General features: G+C 38.9%; 2 protein-coding genes across 4 annotated transcripts in view; one reads left to right on the forward strand and one right to left on the reverse strand.

Annotated features, from left to right (window-relative positions):
- The window catches only part of LOC139982455 (uncharacterized), a 240,401-nt gene that overhangs the window by 138,826 nt on the left and 80,099 nt on the right, over window positions 1–21,476 (forward strand). For 2 of the 3 annotated variants that reach the window (XR_011798183.1, XR_011798184.1), the window contains one exon: window positions 455–4,585. The exons of the other annotated variant lie outside the window; for it this stretch is intronic. The gene's annotated coding sequence lies outside the window, so the exon portion shown is untranslated. Of the gene's footprint in view, window positions 1–454; window positions 4,586–21,476 lie in introns of those variants that run through there. 3 annotated transcript variants of the gene reach the window in all.
- Window positions 4,445–14,073, reverse strand: LOC139982463 (U1 small nuclear ribonucleoprotein C-like). The gene is made up of 6 exons (XM_071995367.1): window positions 13,814–14,073; window positions 11,190–11,245; window positions 10,349–10,391; window positions 8,378–8,486; window positions 6,902–7,138; window positions 4,445–5,346 (listed from the first exon to the last, which is right to left on the reverse strand). Exons 2-6 carry the CDS (start codon window positions 11,192–11,194, stop codon window positions 5,201–5,203), a joined length of 540 nt encoding a protein of 179 aa, XP_071851468.1. The 5' UTR covers window positions 11,195–11,245; window positions 13,814–14,073; the 3' UTR covers window positions 4,445–5,200.

Below are 21,476 nucleotides of genomic sequence, written 5' to 3' on the forward strand. Positions count from 1 at the left end.
AGACAGGTAAGCCAGGAGCGAAGTAAATTCTATATACCTCTGGAGAAAGAATTTATGAAGGTAGATTGGTTGATTCATTATTACAAACATATTGACATAGAGTGTCCATAAAGAGTCCAAACTCTCCTATGACACTTTCTCCTAATGTCGACTATTAATCGATAAATGATGCAGCTGCAATAAAGATTGATCGGGACAAAACTGCAGATTTAATTAATGACACTTTACTTATTTATAACTGCATCTTCCATTTTCTGTCTAAGAGTGTTGTTCCCTTATTTCGAACTATTTAACACTGTTTATATTTTCAATACCAGACCTGGCCTGTAAGACGCGGCAAAAAATGGGTGACCGATCTAATAACCAATCTAACTTTGAGATGATTTGTATTGCGTATTCCTGCATTTATCTCGATTCATCACTTTTTTTTCAATATTTTACATTTTCTTTGCAGATTGTGGTGAAGTCAGGAAATGATGAAGGTGGTTGGGTTAAAGTTCGGACTGCACTCAAGTCCGGTTACTACCCCAGTAATTGCCTACAGACACTCATCTCACAGCAATGATGGAATAAAATGACGGTTTCATTCAAACTCAAGCTACTGAAGCTACCAAACTCAAGCTACTGCCATATGTATTGCCTCTCAAATGTTATATAGTTTGATCGAGAAGAACTAAATGGTGATTATTGAAGAGTATGTATGGTATAGAGCGTGTGAGTATGTATGGTATAGAGCTTGTGAGTATGTATGGTATAGAGCGCGTGAGTATGTACGGTATAGAGCGTGTGAGTATGTATGGTATAGAGTGTGTGAGTATGTATGGTATGGAGCGCGTGAGTATGCATGGTATAGAGCGCGTGAGTATGTATGGTATAGAGCGTGTGAGTATGTATGGTATAGAGCTTGTGAGTATGTATGGTATAGAGCGCGTGAGTATGTATGGTATAGAGCGCGTGAGTATGTATGGTATAGAGCTGGTTCTTCATCTGGTAGTCAACAGTGAAACAAGCTTGACCTCATCCATTGGTCAGAAGAACAGGTCAAGGGTCAAAGGACAGGTCAAGGGAGGTTTAAAAGTGTTGGACATCCTTGCCGTGAGCTAATAGGTACCCACATGGATCCTGCTATTGTTCATGGTTTAAGCCGTAGAATAAAGTTTGAGGTAACTAAATAACTGATGATAGAACATCAGTGGCAATTAGTCATTTGTGCAAACAATATTTATTTTTTTGATCTGTCTTCCCATATTACTTTTCTAGTTAGGAGAAGGTGACCTAATTATTAGTTTATATCAGAGAGAATCCTTCTAACAGAGCAGTATCCTTTTCCTTTCTTTTTTAGCTGAGCATATGATTGTTATTATAACACAAGCTTGTATCGAAACTGCAATGGTAGAATACATGATATGGGATTATTTATTACCTATTTTATTTATTTTTATTTATTTTGTTGACTTTCATGTTGAACTTACTTCAAGAATAGGGGAAGTTATCAGTGACTATATCACTGATTACTAATAATAATAATACAGATATACTGCATTAGAACAGAGAGATCTCAGCTCAAAGGAGGAAAAAAAACATTGATATTCCATATAAATGATGACATGGCAAAAAAATAAGTTAGTGGGTACCATCAATCTGTACAGTTTAAAAACTCCATTTAATAATTCTGGTTGAAATTATATTCATTTATAGCTTCTAGCGGCTCTTGTAACTGAAAACATTCGAAAAGTAGAAAACAAGCTCAAATCTGGGAGATTTTTGAGTACCCATTTAAAGGCATTGAAGACTCGCCCCAAACTGCGTGCCGCGCTCTGAAAAAGTTAACGTTCCGTTGCTTGCAAGTGAAGTCTTCTGCTTGTCGCTACAAAATGCAGACAGTAATGAAACGTGAAACCTAGTTATCTTTAGTTGGACCGGAGATGTCCATCGCTGTATCGTTTGTACACTGTGCTGTGGGTATTGACCGCAGCTGTATGTACTGACTGTACACAAGTGTCTAATGACCAAAGGTAGCGAGCTGTGTGCGAATTTTCTGGGATCGATGGTGGTGTCTAACACTTCCGTTACACCTCATTCAAAACTAGGTCAGATTACCGGCATAAGACGTATTTTTTTGCACGAGTCTTCACACCCTTTAAGTAGGATGTACAGTATCACACTAGTTAGTGTTGAAATCAAAGTTACTGTTGAAACCAATTCCTCTATTCAGATGATCGTCTAAGAAGGAGTTTTGTTTGTTTAATTAAAAAGCATGATTAAGTGATTATCTTAATGAGTTAATGATTAAGTTAGGCTGTGTATTAATAATAAGTTGGTCTGCCTTTATTTTTTGGAGGGATTCAGAGATTTATTTAATGTGTCTATCTTATACAGTTTACTACTGTGTGTGTGATTATATTCTAGCAATCCTAAAGTATAGGACATGTATTCAGTAATGTAATGTACATCGATTTTATATATTAAGAGCAAAACTGTTACTTTAAAATATTGTGAAATGATATTTACTTACTTGATTTTATCAATTATAACATGAATTATCTACAACAAAACTGGTCTGATTTTGTTTTCTTTTGGTTTTAAAATACTTCAGAGAGGGTTGATACAACACAATTTCTCAACACAATTTTGGTTGATTCAGGATTCTGATCAGCTCATCAACAGCTTGACAGCTCTTTGTACAATGGCCTGATAATAGGTTCAATACTGGTACTGGGAGCTGAAAACATAACCATTTAATGAGTGGGTGCCCAAATGATGTTAATTTTGTAAATTTTGACACTAATTTCGATGTACAGTGAGTACTATGTAGATTTTATTAATACTAAATGGAACTGATCTGTTATTAGTGGCAGTCATTGAAAATATTTGGTTTGCTTAGATTTTATTAGTACAAAGTGAACTGATTTGTTATTAGTGGCAGTCATTGCAGATATTTGGTTTGCTCTGAATAATTCAGCTGATAAGTTATTAAAAATGGCTACACACGAATGAGATCAGATGCTGGTGATGGATTTAATTATATTGATGGCTGATGTCATTTTCCCGACCGATGATACTGGCAGAGACCGATCTATCCTAATAACCCATTTGGATCCTGCAAATCACATCATTTAATCCAGCTAATAACCCATTTGGATCCTGCAAAACACAACTTTTAATCCAGCTAATGACCCATTTTGATCCTGCAAATCACAACTTTTAATCCAGCTAATAACCCATTTTGATTCTGCAAATCACAACTTTTAATCCAGCTAATAACCCATTTCGATCCTGCAAATCACAACTTTCAATCCAGCTAACAACCCATCTAGATCCTGCAAATCACAACTTTTAATCCAGTTACTGGAATAACCCATTTCGATTTTGCAAATCACAACTTTTAATCCAGCTATTGACCCATTTCGATCCTGCAAATCACAACTTTTAATCCACTAAAAACCCATTTCGATCCTGCAATCACAACTTTTAATCCATCTACCATAACAACCCATTTCGATCCTGCAAATCACAACTTTTAATCCAGCTAATAACCCATTTTGATCCTGCAAATCACAACTTTTAATCCAGCTAATAACCCATTTTGATCCTGCAAATCACAACTTTTAATCCAGCTAATAACCCATTTTGTTCCTGCAAATCACAACTTTTAATCCAGCTAATAACCCATTTCGATCCTGCAAATCACAACTTTTAATCCAGCTAATAACCCATTTTGATCCTGCAAATCACAACTTTTAATCCAGTTACTGGAATAACCCATTTCGATCTTGCAAATCACAACTTTTAATCCAGCTTATTGACCCATTTCCATCCTGCAAATCACAACTTTTAATCCACTAAAAACCCATTTCGATCCTGCAAATCACAACTTTTAATCCATCTACCGTAACAACCCATTTCGATCCTGCAAATCACAACTTTTAATCCAGCTAATAACCCATTTTGATCCTGCAAATCACAACTTTTAATCCAGCTAATAACCCATTTTGATCCTGCAAATCACAACTTTTAATCCAGCTAATAACCCATTTTGTTCCTGCAAATCACAACTTTTAATCCAGCTAATAACCCATTTTGATCCTGCAAATCACAACTTTTAATCCAGCTAATAACCCATTTTGATCCTGCAAATCACAACTTTTAATCCAGCTAATAACCTATTTTGATCCTGCAAATCACAACTTTTAATCCAGCTTATAACCCATTTTGTTCCTGCAAATCACAACTGTTAATCCAGCTAATGTCCCATTTGATACTGCAAGTGAATCATTTTATATCTCAAATTCTTGATAGACTACCTCGTGGAAATAAAAGGGTCTCTCTAGTGTCTTCACAAAAAGCCAGAACTATTCATAGCGCAGTCATTGATGAAAACTGAAAAGGTGTGATCAAAGATAAATATCATCAAAACACAACAAATTAACTCGAAAACAGCAAATCATGGTCTTAAATGTATATTTCTTGTCATTTCCATCATGTTTAAACATGACACAGCAGTCCTTTTGTGGTGGAGGCTTCATTCTTTGTTTACATGTTGATTATGCATTAATAGGGCATTTTCAGTTTTTTATATTTTTTTCCCCTACCCAACCCAATAGCCATCAAAGGTTATAGCAAACTATGCTGTGTTACATGACCAGTTTGGAAATGTTTGAGTGAAAGTCCCAATCAAGTTTGAACTTGGTTTTTCGGTTCAAGCAACTAAAAAAATTAACACTGGGGGAATTTCATCTTGATGCAAATGAGTCTTTCATGCAAACTTATGGACTGAATAAAACAAATTTAAAAGCTTAATAAGAAGACGGCTATACATAAATGACTTATTTAAGTTACAATCCAACATTTTGGTGTTCCAACGTACCATTAGAACTTCAATACACACACCTGTACTACAAGTAGGTATATGATACTGCATATGACCACCAGAAACATTTTACATATATACATTCTGTGGTAAATTCCATGGTTATCTGCTGCACATTGAAGCACTCATCAAAATGCATACAACTTTGGCAGGCAACAGTGTCAAGACTAACCAGGTCGGAAGTTAACTCCAACTGCTTCAGCCGCTACCTTAAGAATGTCAACTGCGTGTAACTCCTGTCTACGATTACTTATAAAAACTTAACGGTAGAAACAAACCACGAGGAACATGTTCGGTGGCTATGTACAGGTTTACAGAAAGGATCCATCATCAACTTCTTCTGGGAACATTCCCCATTAATGGTCTCATTTGTGGCATCCCTGGGCCCATGTTTGGTGGCATTCCTGGGCCCATGTTAGGCCCCATACCTCTACCCATTGGCAACATCGGTCCTCCAGGACCCATCGGTCTGACCACTGTAAAGAGATAATGGGTGAAGGCAGAGCGTCAAATCATGATTTTCCTTTTAAAAATAAACAAGCAATTGTTTGAAGTCACCATGATGATGATGATGCAAATAACTCCTTACAATCGGACAATTATCTGCATTTAACACACTCCCTGCCCCCGAGCACACACCAATGTTTAACAGTCTGTGTAGCTATTCAAAGGGTATTTTTTAGTCGTGCAAACAGCAGATACTTAATTGACAATATGCAACCAGTTTGTAACATTGGGCTATGCCAATCATAATTATAAAAGTGCTGTATAAGGCCTAGCTTGAGTAGGTGTGTTACGTAGAGTAACTGGCATTCTGAAGGATACATTGGGACACCAAAGTATCATCACTTTAATACTAGGTCTTGGTGCTAGGGAATCAGTATTGCCAGAGATGTTATATTACAAACAAAACCAGGCAACTTGAATAGACTCAGTTACATGAGCAACATTGTTCCTTTGTGCTGCTTGAAGACATGAGGCAGATGAAGTAATGACTCAGGGTACCCTAAATGACTAAGGATACCCTTCAAGCTGAAGTAATGACTAAGGATACCCTTCAAGCTGAAGTAATGACTAAGGGTACCCTTCAAGTTGAAGTAATGACTCAGGGTACCCTCCAAGATATAGTAATGACTAAGGGTACCCACCAAGTTTAAGTAATGACTAAGGGTACCCTCCAAGTTATAGTAATGACTAAGGGTACCCTCCAAGATATAGTAATGACTAAGGGTATCCTCCAAGTTGAAGTAATGACTCAGGGTACCCTCCAAGTTATAGTAATGACTCAGGGTACCCTCTAAGTTAAAGTAATGACTAAGGGTACCCACCAAGTTTAAGTAATGACTAAGGGTACCCTCCAAGTTGAAGTAATGACTAAGAGTACCCTCCAAGTTGAAGTAATGACTAAGGGTACCCTCCAAGTTATAGTAATGACTAAGGGTACCCTCCAAGTTGAGCTAATGACTAAGGGTACCCTCCAAGTTGATTTAATGACTAAGGGTACCCTCCAAGATATAGTAATGACTAAGGGTACCCTCCAAGTTAAAGTAATGACTAAGGGTACCCTCCAAGTAAACGTAATGACTAAGGGTACCCTCCAGGTTAAAGTAATGACTAAGGGTACCCTCCAAGTAAACGTAATGACTAAGGGTACCCTCCAAGTTAAAGTGATGACTAAGGGTACCCTCCAAGATATAGTAATGACTAAGGGTACCCTCCAAGTTAAAGTAATGACTAAGAGTACCCTTCAAGAAATAGTAATGACTAAGGGTATCCTGCAAGTTAAAGTTATGACTAAGGGTACCCTCCAAGTTAAAGTAATGACTAAGGGTACCCTCCAAGATATAGTAATGACTAAGGATACCCTCCAAGTTGAAGTAATGACTCAGGGTACCCTCCAAGTTATGGTAATGACTCAGGGTACCCTCCAAGTTATAGTAATGACTAAGGGTACCCTCCAAGTTGAAGTAATGACTCAGGGTACCCTCCAAGATATAGTAATGACTAAGGGTACCCTCCAAGTTGACTTACTTGGTCCTGGTGGTCCTCCTGGTCTCATCATCATAGGACCAGGGTTCATCATTCCTGGTCGGGGTGGTCCGTCTGGTCCTCCCATGCCTGGCTGGAATCCCGGTGGTCTGGTCTGTGCAGCGTAATTCTGAGGTGGTGGAACCCTTGCCCCTGCGGGTGCAGGGGCTCCAGGAGGAGCTTTCTGTTGTTGACCAGTGAACGGATTACTATGAATCTTACCAGCCTGGAATGCAGCGGCTACAGAAGGAGGAGGACCAGAGACAAAGATTTTAACAGAGAATGTCTAATTAAAACATACGCCTAAGAGTGGAATGTTGGCGATGGGTTACTTTATACACAGCACATAGATATCTGAATCTACTCTATGCATTTAACACACAGATATCTGAATCTACTCTATGCATTTAACACACAGATATCTGAATCTACTCTATGCATTAAACACACAGATATCTGAATCTACTCTATGCATTTAACACACAGATATCTGAATCTACTCTATGCATTTAACACACAGATATCAGAATCTACTCTATGAATTTAAACACACAGATATCTGAATCTACTCTATGCATTTAACACACAGATATCCGAATCTACTCTATGCATTTAACACACAGATATCTGAATCTACTCTATGCATTTAACACACAGATATCCGAATCTACTCTATGCATTTAACACACAGATATATCTGAATCTACTCTATGCATTTAACACAGAGATATCTGAATCTACTCTATGCATTTAACACACAGATATCTGAATCTACTCTATGCATTAAACACAGAGATATCTGAATCTACTCTATGCATTTAACACACAGATATCAGAATCTACTCTATGCATTTAACACACAGATATCTGAATCTACTCTATGCATTTAACACACAGATATCTGAATCTACTCTATGCATTTAACACACAGATATCTGAATCTACTCTATGCATTTAACACACAGATATCTAAATCTACTCTGCATTTAACACACAGATTTCTGAATCTACTCTATGCATTTAACACACAGATATCTGAATCTACTCTATGCATTTAACACACAGATATCTGAATCTACTCTATGCATTTAACACACAGATATCTGAATCTACTCTATGCATTTAACACACAGATATCTGAATCTACTCTATGCATTTAACACACAGATATCTGAATCTACTCTATGCATTTAACACACAGATATCCGAATCTACTCTTAATCAAATAAATATATATCACCCAACATTTCCTGATTCATAGGCATACTTGTCTAACATGAAGAAGTCAAAATATTCTCCTAGTCAACTTCAAAGTATGAAACGTAAATAATGATCTCTAAGAAGTTAGCTTCAACCAAGAAACTGATTGATACAATCGATCCGGACCCAACAGAACTAATAAAACTTAAACAATTATTAGTCCGTAGACTTGCTTGAAGTATGAGTAATGACTGTGACGGTAATTGGTTGATTACTTACTTGTTCTGTCGATTAAGGTCTGTGCTTGCTCTTCCATCCATTTCTGATAATATATTCTAACGTTATCTTTGTGTTTCCGGCCATTACAATGCGTTTTCCTCACTGACGGCTGCAAACAGACCAAAAATGTGAGAAATGCTTTCAAAGAAATTTCACATGAACTTTCTTTAACTTCCGTCCTTTTGTTTATACAGGTCTCCTATTACTATGCTTATGGAATATGAAATGATTGCCATATTTAAGCTACGATACTGATATGTTTGTTTGCACAGCAAATATTGTAGTGAGGGAACAATGCAGTTGGAACAGAAAGCGAAATAAAGAGATAATTTTCATTCATTTCAATACACTTGGGTACTTTCCTATTGGCAGCGGTAGTAGAAGTACACACTGTTTTGTACTGCATACTGTACTACAGTATACTGGAAATCTTAGAAATAACCCGCTTGGAGATTCACTTCTCTACTAATGAAAATCTGGTTGAAATCTCACTTGTACTAGAAAATGAAGTAACCAGAAGTTATCAATTCTTAGGTAAAGAAAACCATTCATTGATCATCGAAGGAAATATTGATATAAGGGACGTTGTGGTCAAGTGGTTAAGGCAGTGGACTTGTGATCTAAGGATTACAGGTTCGAGCCCTGGCCAGATCATTGCGTTGTGTCCTTGGGCAAGGCGATTTATCTCCATTGCCTCTCTTCACCCAGGTGTATAAATGGGGACCTGCGAGGTAACTTGTAAATATAGTTGCGTGCGCCGGTTTGTGGCTGCACCCTATGTGGCTGCACCCCCGGGGGACACGTGGTTGTGGTGCACTGTGGTGCTCCAGGAGAGATTGATTGAATTGTGCACACTTTGGTGCGTGGGTGTGACAAGTTACCAATGACCAGGGGTTAATAATAATCAGCGCATTGAGACTTGAGTGTGTATTTGCGCTTTTTAAGAACTGTGTATTATTATTATTATTATAAGTTTGCCACAAGTTTACACAGAGTGACGGAGAGAAATTGAAGGCAATCTCTCCCCGTTGGAATTTATCACACAGAGCAAGCACCACTGCAGAAACTTGGTGAAGCCACAGTATACAGGTACAGAAACATGTCAGCCATGGGATTTAATCGTTGAGAGACTTTCTGATCAGTTTCTATTGCCAGAGAGGCCTCACTCAATATGTGAATACAAAGACAATCAATACTGTACATACATATATTCATAACTGTAGCAGAAACTATTTAGCTCATTCTCATCAGATTACTTGCATCTAAACTAAACCTGCACAGCTCACACACAAACTACATCTAGACAAGGAGGGCAGAGCACTTACAACAGGCAGACAGATATGCCAAGATTTCTCAAAATTAGAGAGATTTTACAATTTTTCATCCTAAAAATGGAGAAGAAAAAATGCAAAGAATTGGGCTAAATCAAAGTCATCCTGTAACATAGAGATATCTGTGGGTTTTAACACATCACCTCTGCAGTAAAAGTACATGTGATTATATTGTGCTCACCTGAGTGCTGCAGAACACAATGCAACATTTGGTAGAATGCATTTTTTTTACAATTATTGATGAAGAGAATTGTTCTCCATATTCAAACGTATATGCACGGCCCTCAAAGCTGATAACAAATTAGACGAACATTTCCTGTAGAAATCTCAACTTTTGTTGGGATGGAAATTATACCAAATATCAGGAACCGTGAGATTCCCTTAAAAAATATATTTAAAAATAGACTCCCACTTGAACAGGGAGTTTACAGGTCTAGAAAACAAAATAAGATTCAATGGATGGAACCAATCAGTTGTAATTGGATGCAGTGCACAAACTATGTAATGGGATGCAGTGTGCAAACTATGTAATGGGATGCAGTGCACAAACTATGTAATGGGATGCAGTGCACAGACTATGTAATGGGATGCAGTACACAGACTATGTAATGGGATGCAGTGCACAGACTATGTAACTTACAGAATCATGAGTAAGATATGTATCACAGTAGTCACAGTAGTACCTGTAGAAAAACAAAAACAAAATTAAAATTATAACATAGCAAAAATAAATACTGCAGATGCATGTACATCAATATAATGTATATGTTCACATTGAAGTAAATTAGAGTAACTTTGAGAATGAAAGTTAGATGTTTCCATGTGAGCGATAAAGTAAATGATGTATATCATATAATTACCATAAACATTAATTACTATATTAATACAGATGGTACAAACAAAGAATCAAAAGATGAACTTTTGTAGTATCAGCTGCAACTTAAGTAGAAAGAATAAACGTTTGGATCGTAGAAGACCCTGTCACAGCAATAGTACTAGTAGTGTCTACGACGGTGTACTATGTGTGGGCTAGTATGTGTGTTCTAGTATGTGTGTACTAGTAGTACACACATATACCATGTCACCTTAAAGGCATTGAAGACTTGCCCCAAAAACCATGTGCCGCGCTAAGAAAAAGTCAACTTTATGTTGCTTGCAAGTGAAGTTTTCTTCTTGTCGCTACAAAATGCAGACAGTAATGAAACGTGATACCTTGTTATCTTTTATCTAGACCTGAGATGTCCATCGCTGCTATATACACTGTGTTGTGGGTATTAACCGTAGCTGTATGTATTGACTGTATACTGGTGTCTAATTACAGACGGTAGCAAGTTGTATGTGTATAATGCTGGGATCGATGGTGGTGTCTTACACTTCTGTTTCACCTCATTTGAAACTAGGTTAAATGACCGACATGAGACGTTTCTTTGTGCGCGAGTCTTCACACCCTTTAAACAGATCCGATGGGAATTGAAACTTACTTCATTTCAGATGTATTCAATGCACAAGGGCAGATGGATAAGGACGTCCTGCAAACCTAAAGAATATATAATGAAAAACATGATATTATAAATCATTTAAAATAAATCAATAAGAATTAAAAAGGCTAAAAGCTGTGACATCCAGGTGGAGATATTTATTAAATTATTTTTAAGGTCCTCGTGTAGAGTCCGTGTAGACTATAGTGGAACAACATTCTGGATCAAATATGAAATGGATTGACATTTCTAATAAGATAAGATTAAAATTTAAAGTTGACAAAACTTAAACTAAAAGTTTCCAGGTATCAACACACATACAGTGAACTATTAAACAAACAAACGGACATTACAAATGCAAACTTTACAAGCTTAAGCCTCAAATGCAACAGCAGGTGCTGCTTCCAAAACCATTCTAAAATTGGATTTACAAATACATATCATAACAACACACATATAATTCAAGGTACTATATATATACTACAAAGTACAAACTAACATAAGTATATTAAACCATGAAAACAATTTAGTATTTCGGGCATTTCTCTCTATATGTATTTTTTCTTTATAATTTACTCTTTGCATACAGTAGTTTGTTTATGTGTGGTCAAACAATTCATTGTGAAAATCTCTTAAGTAAAACAGTCATTAACCCCCCCTCCCCCCTCCCCCCACTTGGGAATACATATCAGCAATTTCACTACTTTCAAGATTGTCCAACAAACAGGAGACTAGATGACTAATAACAGTTGGTTGACAGTGGTTTAGCAACAAAGGTTCAGGTACTAATTTAGAATCAGTACCATTCGACTACCCGACAGACTCATTCACTCGGTGCACCTATTCACTGACTGTTATTAGTTAGCTTACCCATTCATATGCAGACCTGTCAACTCTCCCGGTTTTACCGGGAGACTCCTGGTTTTTACCTGAATTTCCCCGCCTCCTGGTTTCATATTCTATTCTCTCGTTTTTTTAATGTGTCATCACTTGCGAAATTTCTGAATATAGCCAACAGTTAGTTCTATGCCTATCGCGTAATAAGTGTACTCTAAAAATAGATTGACTGTTTATAAACACGTTACGATTGACACAGTGCTGTGCGGGACTCTCGACCAATATCAGGCTGCTTTGTCGGTTCTCAGACTTCACCCAATGTCGTTATTGTACATTAGCCTTGGTCGAGTCCTGAATACAGTACAGTAGTACGGCGTGCACTGTGCATATGCCATGGTGCACAAGTTTAATAAACACAAGTTGTCACTTGTTTGTTTAAGCGGCGTACCAAATGTGTGCAGTTCACATGTAGGCTACCTATATACGACAAAAAACAGTTAAGTTCTATGCTGGCAAAAACTTTACCTGCGTCCTCTTACAGTAGATGCTAGGTGAGTATCACAGCTTAAACTACGATTTAAGAAACGGCTGTTTCAAACATCTCACTAATTCTTTCAGCGACTTAAATCCCTTTTCTTTGAGCACAATAGCATAACCTGCGTATAAACTAGTACAGGGATTATGTGAGGTGTCTACGCGGCAATTTGTTTGTCAACAACTTTATACGCGATTGTTCTTGTTTATATGTCTTTATACGATCCTGTGTGTGTACACATGTCCAGTTATACATGAGCGGTACTGTAGACTATTTATTTAGGAGTATTTATATAATTTCAGTTGAAAATTACCAACCTCCCTATTTACCCCTTATTCTCCCGGTTTTTTGGCCCTGAAAAAGTTTAGTCTCCCTATTTTGGGGTCAAACAGGTTGACAGGTCTGCATATGGTACATATGGTATCCAGTCAAAACGTCCCTTTACCAAAATGTCCCCGCTTTTTTAAGACCAAAACGTCCCAGCAGTCAAAACGTCCCCGCTTTTAAAATCAGTTGGAATGCAAGTGTGGATGTTTTTAGTTCAAATCAAAGAGTAATGATAGGTATAGTTTAGGTTGAAAACACAGTTTTTAGCAGATACATATATATTGTATAGTATATGCATCCAAATTCATTTTTAATTCCTCTTGTATAATATTTTTTGTTTTCCTTAATTCGTTAATTCACTGAAAAACATACAGCGATATACCTTTTTCATACCAAACATAATTAAACGATAAAGTCCCTTATGATTTATTTAGCGCCTGTAATCCAACTTGCATGCCTATAACTTAGCCAAATTATAACTTAAAATTAATATATATTCACAACTATGAACGAATGTGATAGACGGGGACGTTTTGACTTACAGGGACGTTTTGACCAACGGGGAAGTTTTGACCAACGGGCACGTTTTGACCAAAAGCGGGGACGTTTTGGTACGGGGACGTTTTGGTAAGGGGACGTTTTGACTGGTAACAGTACATATGGTATAGGCTAGGCCTATATAAGTTAGGGCAAGGTTCAATGTAATTAGTTACATTTTGTACATTACCTTTTATTACTGGAAGTCCAAACATTAAAAAATATCCTAGCAACAACAAAGGTGGTCTCCACCATAGTGAAAGATGATTTATGATTAGGCTTAAGTACTGTAGTAGGCTACATTGACTTAGCTGGGCCTAACCTAGCATAGGCTACAATAAGCAACTTATTTGTAACCTGTTGTAACGTATCGTTAGCAGTCCTTGCTTACCTGTACAGTTACTAAACCCCAAGGGTGTTTATAGATAAGTTAGTCTTATTTGGGTTCTACCGTTAGACCTTTCTTCGATTTGGTTAACTTAGAATATATCGATGATTCCGTTCACTGCCTTGTGCTCCAGTCCTTCGTAGCTCTGTAATAAGTTCTGTTTACATGTCGTATAATGCTATTGTAGGCTAGGCGCATATGACTTTCGTACACTTCTATACCAACTGACCACGTACTTTCGCCGTACCCACGCCGACCTTGTTAGTAATAAGAACACAGCTACTGTATGTATGTATGGAACGCCAAATAACCACATCATCACCAATTGCATTGCAATGGGTAGCCTACAGTATTCAGTCCAAGGATAATGATATATGACATCGTTACAATTGAGCTGAAATGTTGTTTTTGCTTTTACACTTAAAGATTTGTTCGCACAGGCGGTGTTGTAGACTCGAATCAGACTCGAGTCACAATTTTTCTTTCTTGTGACTCAGCTATACAAGATCATGTTGTCTGTTACCTCGAGAAGTTCTTTTATCTCCGTTGGCGTTTAGTTAAGTTTTAATTCGTTTTCGAAATATAATCCTGTCCCCGTTTTAGTACACTACTTGCAGATCCCCAGCATAAAGCGAGAGTGATATGACAATGCTTTGGGGGTTAGGGTTGGGTGGTTGGGGGAAATCATCACCTCTAACGCAGGTGGAATTCATCATGTTTTTGTTGGAAAACGAATAGTGCGGGAGATATTTTTGTGAAAATCGGGCAAATGGTTAAACTTATATTATTATTATTATTATTATTATTATTATTATTATTATTATTGTAATGACTTCACTAAAAATGATAACCGATATAGAAGGGTAACTTATTTTATGTAATTGGCATGCGATGTAATAACCGATGCATGCCTATATGAGATGTACATTATTCTGTTGAGCGTGCTGAGCGCGCGAAAGATTTTGGTTATATTTTTCGGGCAAGTCGTACAGCCCCCTCGAATCAAATTGGGCTCTTATGTCTATGGTATCCAATATTATTAAACCCACCTAAGCGTTGTAGCTTCTGTACGGTTACATCAATTGCCAGTCCCCTTACAGAAACGGCCCCGATATAGACTTTCCTAAAACCTTCGAATTCTAGCTATACGCATCTATACACTCTATATAATGGCCCATATCGGTTATGTAGGAGCAACAAAGTAGTGTGGGCAAGCAGGAAAAAAAAGACGTTCGGGATCATCCGTCACCATGAGAATTTAAGCTTTGTGGATGATATACGGAGGCCGAGAGAGAACATCGAAACTTCAACATTCAGGTCAAAATTATGACTACCTTATAATTTCCCTGAACTTTAATCCTTTGTCTCAAAATCTCGACAATTTCATCTTACATTTTTGGACAAATTCTTCCGAAATTGAGACTGTTTCGACTTTTATCTTTATGAAATTTCGACAAATTATACTACAACTTTAACTATTTATCTCATATTTGATTTAACTCATTCTGTGTAGAATACTCAGTTGAGAAGATCGTTGATCTTGATATTTCGATTATACATATTTTTCATAACTTCGAATTCACATATTTATTTTTGTAAAGTTTTTTATCCCTGAATCATGACTTTTCATTACAATTACCACAACAACTTCAAAACAATAGGATATTTTGTCAAGGACAAACTAAAACGAATGACAGCGAATGACCGAATGACAATTGACTTTGTACAGGGTTAATTATCATATGCGAATGACAGCGAATGACAGCGAATGAAAACGAATGACAACGAATGACAACGAAGGACGGTGGTGAGTGGAGATAGAATGATTAGCGGAGTGGAGTAAATGCGGTTATTGGTTTTCTGCGCAAAAATGATTTGAGAGAAATCGCATGTTACGTGGTTGCAGGGTTTTGGTGTAATTTACGGATAGAAACCACAGGGACAGCTTTTGTGTGAGAATGCGCTTGAGTGATGTGCTTTTGACATTTACCTCTGTAGATTTATATAGAAAGATAACTGAAGAAATTGTTAGGTGCTGGCTGATAGGTATGTTTGAAACTGATATATCCACGATTAATTTGGGTGGAAAATGCTATGATATTTTCTCGGATTTTTGCAGTTTTAACCCCGATTTTAGATATGGCGCCCCTTTGCCCCCTTCCCTACGCCGCTGTTACAGAGTAGCTCCTTAACTGGCGCTGATTTCCTCTTTTTCCAGTCCCTTTTGCACACCCCCCTCCTTTAAAAAAAAAGGGTTTTTTTCCCCCTCATAGAAATGTCCAATATAAGGACTCTTCCTGAAAATTTTAGCTGTTTCAAGATTATAGTATTGTTAGTTTCTAACAATTAATATCGGAAAATGACGTTAAATTTACTTTTTAAAATCAGACTTACAATTTCGCTTACTATAAGGTGCGTTTGCAGGAGCGTATCCAGGATTTTCTAACCCGAGGGGCGCGAATTACTATCTAAGTGGAGCGCCACCATCGGTTGGCGCGGAGCGTACAAGAAATTTTCTGGTTTTTATACCCCCCAGATCACCGAAAATGGCACTTCTCGGGCTTGAAAATGACCAACCAGATGTACACTTTTGCCTGAGAACCAAGTATTTCCCAATAGTTTTTTTTTTCCATCCATAACCTTTTTGAAGATTGTCACCAGCTCACACATCACGTTCGACCTCATTGCATGTCCTGTGGATCATTCATTGCTTTTGTAGGCGTTTCTACGTCACGGCCCACAATATCCGAAAGCTCCACTTTTCAAGGTTTTAAGCCTATTATTTGTTCAGAATTTGAAAATTCACATTTCTCGTGAGTAAAATCACTTCAAAACATTTCATAATGTTGCACAAATTCAATCTATGAAAAACCAATATAGAAAAACCTCCTTCAACCCCTATAACAGACAGGTCAAAAAACAGGTCACTAGTAGAGGGAAGTAGGATGAAGAATGTTGGTCAGGAAATTTTCGAAAATTCAGACACAGTTAATTTATTGGTGTACAAATATTAAAACCTCTTATAACGGCTATTATAAAACTTCGTTGAAGGAAATGAAATATAGCAGATATTTCCGATATCAGATATTTCGAAACCGAACACTACACACATAGGTGTAGGAGGCGGGGGCTACAGCCCCCCCCCCCCAAACAAATTTTTCCCCTTGAAAATTCGGGCAATATGCTGAGAATTTTCGGGCACCTACTGAAATAAAAATAAATAGCAATAATGTAGGTTAAGGAAATGAATAATTGAAAAATTATCTCCTTGGTAATTAAAATGAAGTTCTAGGCTTGGCCGACTAATTCGCCATTACTACTGTAAAAGAGAGTTTTGACATAACTGGACCTGTATGCTTTTCTTCATCTACATAAGACATTTCGTTGTTTACATTAGCATCCGGCGGTATACTGCGCAACTTTCACAGTTTCACTGACCGTACCGCACACGATTCCATGCGATGTAATGACCGATGCTTGCCTATATGATAATGACCTTAACATGTTGAACGCGCGATTCGCGCGCGAAAAATTTTGGTTATATTTTTCGGGCGAGTCGTTACAGCCCCCAAATCCAATTTTGCTCATACGCCTTTGACTACACACATATGCAGTTTTGAGGCTGTTCATCCTAGAACATGCATTTTCATGCTCACTGATATCATGTAATATCTGCTCTTTGCTTTACAAATTCGAACAGGCGTGTAGCGAGTAATTTGCCAAGGTAGGGGCGAAGCCTCTAGGCAAACTATCTAAGCGTAGCGCCACCATGAGTTGGCGCGAAGCGTACAAGAAAATTTTGGCCGAAAATGCCACCCAGATCGCTGGAAATGACACTTCCCAGGCCTAGTAAGTAGCATCTAATCATTGTCTAGTTTGAAATTACTAGCGATATCATAAAGAAAATTTGCTCAGGGGGGGGGGGTGGTCGCAACCTTCCCGAAATTCGTCATGTTCCCCGACGACTCAGTCGAGTTCAAGACCAGCCACGTTGGTTCCATAGCACAATTGTACAATTGTTTAAGGCGTCCATACACACATTCTCGTTATGATAGACCATATATAGTGTATAGATACATTAGTGAGAGAGGAAAAATGGAACGTCCAAAAATGGAGTTGTCGGTGTCAGGGGTAGGGTGAGGCACACGTCCCCTCCGTAATTCTCGATCTGTCACTGGCTACCCTGTGTATATAATAGGGATCAGCGCTGTAACTATGACTGTTCCTCTTTCTCTTCCCGAGGTCTTGGCGTTTATCTTCTACTCCCTCTTTTGCTCCTTTTTCTCTCTTTCTTCTTTTTCTTTTCCCTTCCTTCCTCTCCTTCCTCCTTTTTTCCCCCATTTTTCTCCTCTTTTTTTCTCTCCTCTTTTCCTTACCCGGGGGGCGCGCCCCCAACGCCCCCCTGGATACGCGCCTGGTTTGTATCTTGTCCATACTTTACTAGATCTGTAAGCCAAGCACTTCGCGTCCACTCGGTTTGCGTGGCTTTAATATACCCACGAAGTCTGAACTGTGATATCTGGTTGAAGCAAATGTCTGTGCTGTCATTACTGTCATTCGTTTTAGTCAACGCAATTTTTTAGTGTGTACAACATATTGTCATTCGTTATGTGTAACGCAATTTTCATTCGTTTTAGTAACACCCTTTTGTCAGCAGTACCAAAAACAATAAGGAAACCCTGACTAGAACTATGCTTACTTAACACTTAACAGATATAGGGACGTTGTACGGATTTGCATATTGCCCCGGTTTATTGTGCCGCTATACGACGCATTTGTGGTTGCTCGTCATCCGATGAATGGAGAGTAGAATCATCACAACTGTCACTAAGGTACGATGTTGGAACAGTCGAGGCAGGGACATATCTCTAGTGTCGGTGTTATATTCGGGAAGATTTCCATGGAGTAGTGGAACTGGTAGACCGGGTGATGGGCAAGGACGTATTTCCCTCCCGTGAACCGTTTTGTTTGGACCAGAGCCATTGGCGAGCTGAATGACATACACTGAGTTGTCATTTGGACGGGGGAGAACCTTATAAACGTCAGCTCCTCACTCATCTGCAATCTTGTGTCTTCCCGGGGTGGCTTTTTGTGTAGACGTTGGTACCAATTTTCAGTGGTTTTTCCTCAGCACATTTGTCAAAGTATCGTTTACGTGCTGCAGCCTGATGTTTTAGCGTCTCCCCTGCTTTCTTGTGGGCCATCTGGAGGGCTTCATTATGTGCGAAAATTCACTCATCCACTGAATCTAAGGTTTGCGAGTGTGGTTGATTCAACAAGAAATCAAAACTTCTGGTAGATACTCAGACCAGCGTCTCTTCTTAGAGGGTGGAAGTGTTTTCAACAGATCATGTAGGGTTCTGTTAAAATGTCTGCTTGGTCATTACCATCTGGGTAATAAGGGGTAGTTTTCGTATTGGTAATATCGTGAATCTGACATAGCTGTTGAATTAACGTCGATTCAAAATTTCTTCCTTGATCAGAGTGCAACCGACGGGAGCCCCGAATAGCAAAACCAATGGTGGGCGAGCTTCTTAACGGTGGTCTGTGCAGTTTGGTCTTTTGTTGGTATTGCCTGCGTGAAGTTGGAAAATATATCCGTGATGATGAGTACATTTTCCTTACCCGCTGTATCCCGCTCCAGGAGGGTAAAATCAACTCCACAATGTCATTTGGTTTGTTGGCCACAATACTTTTTAACGGTTCTCGGATCTTTGGTTGGTTCTTAGCACGAACACAGCGATCGCATTCTCAGTCGCAGTATGTTATTACATCGTTGGATAGCTTTGGCCAGTAACAGCGCTGATTTACCAGCAACATCGTCCTCTTACCGCCTTGGTGACCACACTGATCGTGGCAAGCTTTCAACACCTCCCCCCGTGGGACTTTAGGAAGCAACAGTTGGTTGGTGTCGTTTTCAGGACAGGCCTCCCATACAGTAAACCATCCATCTTATGTAACTTATACCATTGTTTGACCGGGAGAGACAATTTCTTTTTTCGTCTCCGGTCAGTCATCAAAGGTTTGGCATTTGACAACCAACTTTCGTAGAATTGACTGATGGTAGGGTTTTTCTGCTGGCATTCTCTGAGTTGTTCCCCAGAGTAGGAAGGAAATACTAGCGATGACGTCACCGAACAGGTGATTTCCTGCTTCGAACCAGTAATTGGTGTAACTGTTGCCATTTGCAGATCCTCATGGACAGCTGTGCACATGGGGTACATTAGCAGATGGAGCAATATCCGCGCGGGGTGTTCGAAAAGTGCGTTACTCGGGAAAGGGCATCCGCTACGGTGTTAGATTTTCCGGGCTTGTAAAACGTCTTAGAGTCGAATGCAGCAAGGGCACCCACCCGGCGTTGAGAAACTGCATCCAGCTTATCATTCCCTAGATGAGCTAGAGGATTACTATCTGTATATACAATAAACTTGTGTCCCAGTTAGTACTCCCGAAAGTTCTCTGTGACTGCCCACTTTAACCCAAGTAGCTCTAGCTTGAAACTAGAGTATCTATCCATGGTCTTTTCCGATTCACGGAGAGTTCTACTGACAAATGGCAGGCAAGTACTCGCCGCTTTCCATCCTGCACTTGGTACAACACAGCTCCCAATCCGCTTAGTGACGCATCTACTTCCAGTTTGAATGGCAAGGTGTTATTTGGGTACGCCAACACAACATTCTCACATAACTTCTGCTTCAGATATTTGAAAGCCTCTTGGTGTTCGTGAGAACACGTAAAAGAAACAGTCTTAGTACTCTTCTGTTGATGCAGACCAAAGTGTGAAGTGGTTTTGCCGTTTGTGAGAAATTATACACAAACCTCCTGTAAAAAGAGCAGAATCCTAAAAAAGACTGAAGCTCTTTATGCAGGCCAATTTTTAACCGCATGGATCTTGTCTGGACTTGGCATTACCCCAGCACGGGTTACTTTGTGACCAAGATAGGTCACTTCACTCTGAAAAATGTACATTTGTAGGGCTTGATCTTCAGACCTTGTTGTTCTCATCTATCAAACACCCTCTGCAGATTGGTCAAGTGATATTCAAAGGTCTGGGAATACACTAATATGTCATCCAGATAACATAATACAGACTGGAAAAACTGGCCATAAAGGCAAGTCTGCATGAGGCGTTGAAACGTACCTAGGGTATTTGACAATCCCAACGGCATACGGTTGAATTCGTATAAGCCGAACGGCATAATGAACCCCGTCTTATGTCTGTCTCTGCCATGGCAACCCGATGGTACCCAGAGAGGTGGTCTATCGCAGAAAACCACTGAAACCCATGCAGTGCGTCGATTGAATCCTCTATCCTTTGGATGGAATAGGCGTCTTTAAATGTTTTCTGATTGAGTTTCCGGTAGTCACAACACATTCGAAGGCTGCCATCTTTTTTCCGTACCAGAACAATCGGGGAAGAATCCGACGAAATGGTTGTTTGACAGGTATTTCATCGGTGAGAGGTATCTTGCGGGAGACGCCATCTGCACCGCCCAGGTCATCATCTGATGTAGCAAATATCTCAGCATTCCTCCCCAGAAGGTCAACAGCTTTGTTTCTTTGATCTTCTGTCAGGCTATCAGGGAGAGGAACTTTCCACCAGGGCTCTCTCTGTGCAGTATCGACGGAAACATGTACATGCTGCACACTCGACTCGAGTCATCAT

The sequence above is a fragment of the Apostichopus japonicus genome, chromosome 16 (genome assembly GCF_037975245.1).
Source record: "Apostichopus japonicus isolate 1M-3 chromosome 16, ASM3797524v1, whole genome shotgun sequence".
NCBI lineage: Eukaryota > Metazoa > Echinodermata > Holothuroidea > Aspidochirotida > Stichopodidae > Apostichopus > Apostichopus japonicus.

What these genes read in the sequence shown, in the direction of transcription:
- LOC139982463 (XM_071995367.1), bottom strand. An exon ending in CATATCTTACTCATGATTCT is followed by an intron (nt 8,487 to 10,348) that starts GTAAGTTACATA and finishes GTCTGTTTGCAG; the next exon opens with CCGTCAGTGAGGAAAACGCA. An exon ending in GACCTTAATCGACAGAACAA is followed by an intron (nt 7,139 to 8,377) that starts GTAAGTAATCAA and finishes CTCCTTCTGTAG; the next exon opens with CCGCTGCATTCCAGGCTGGT.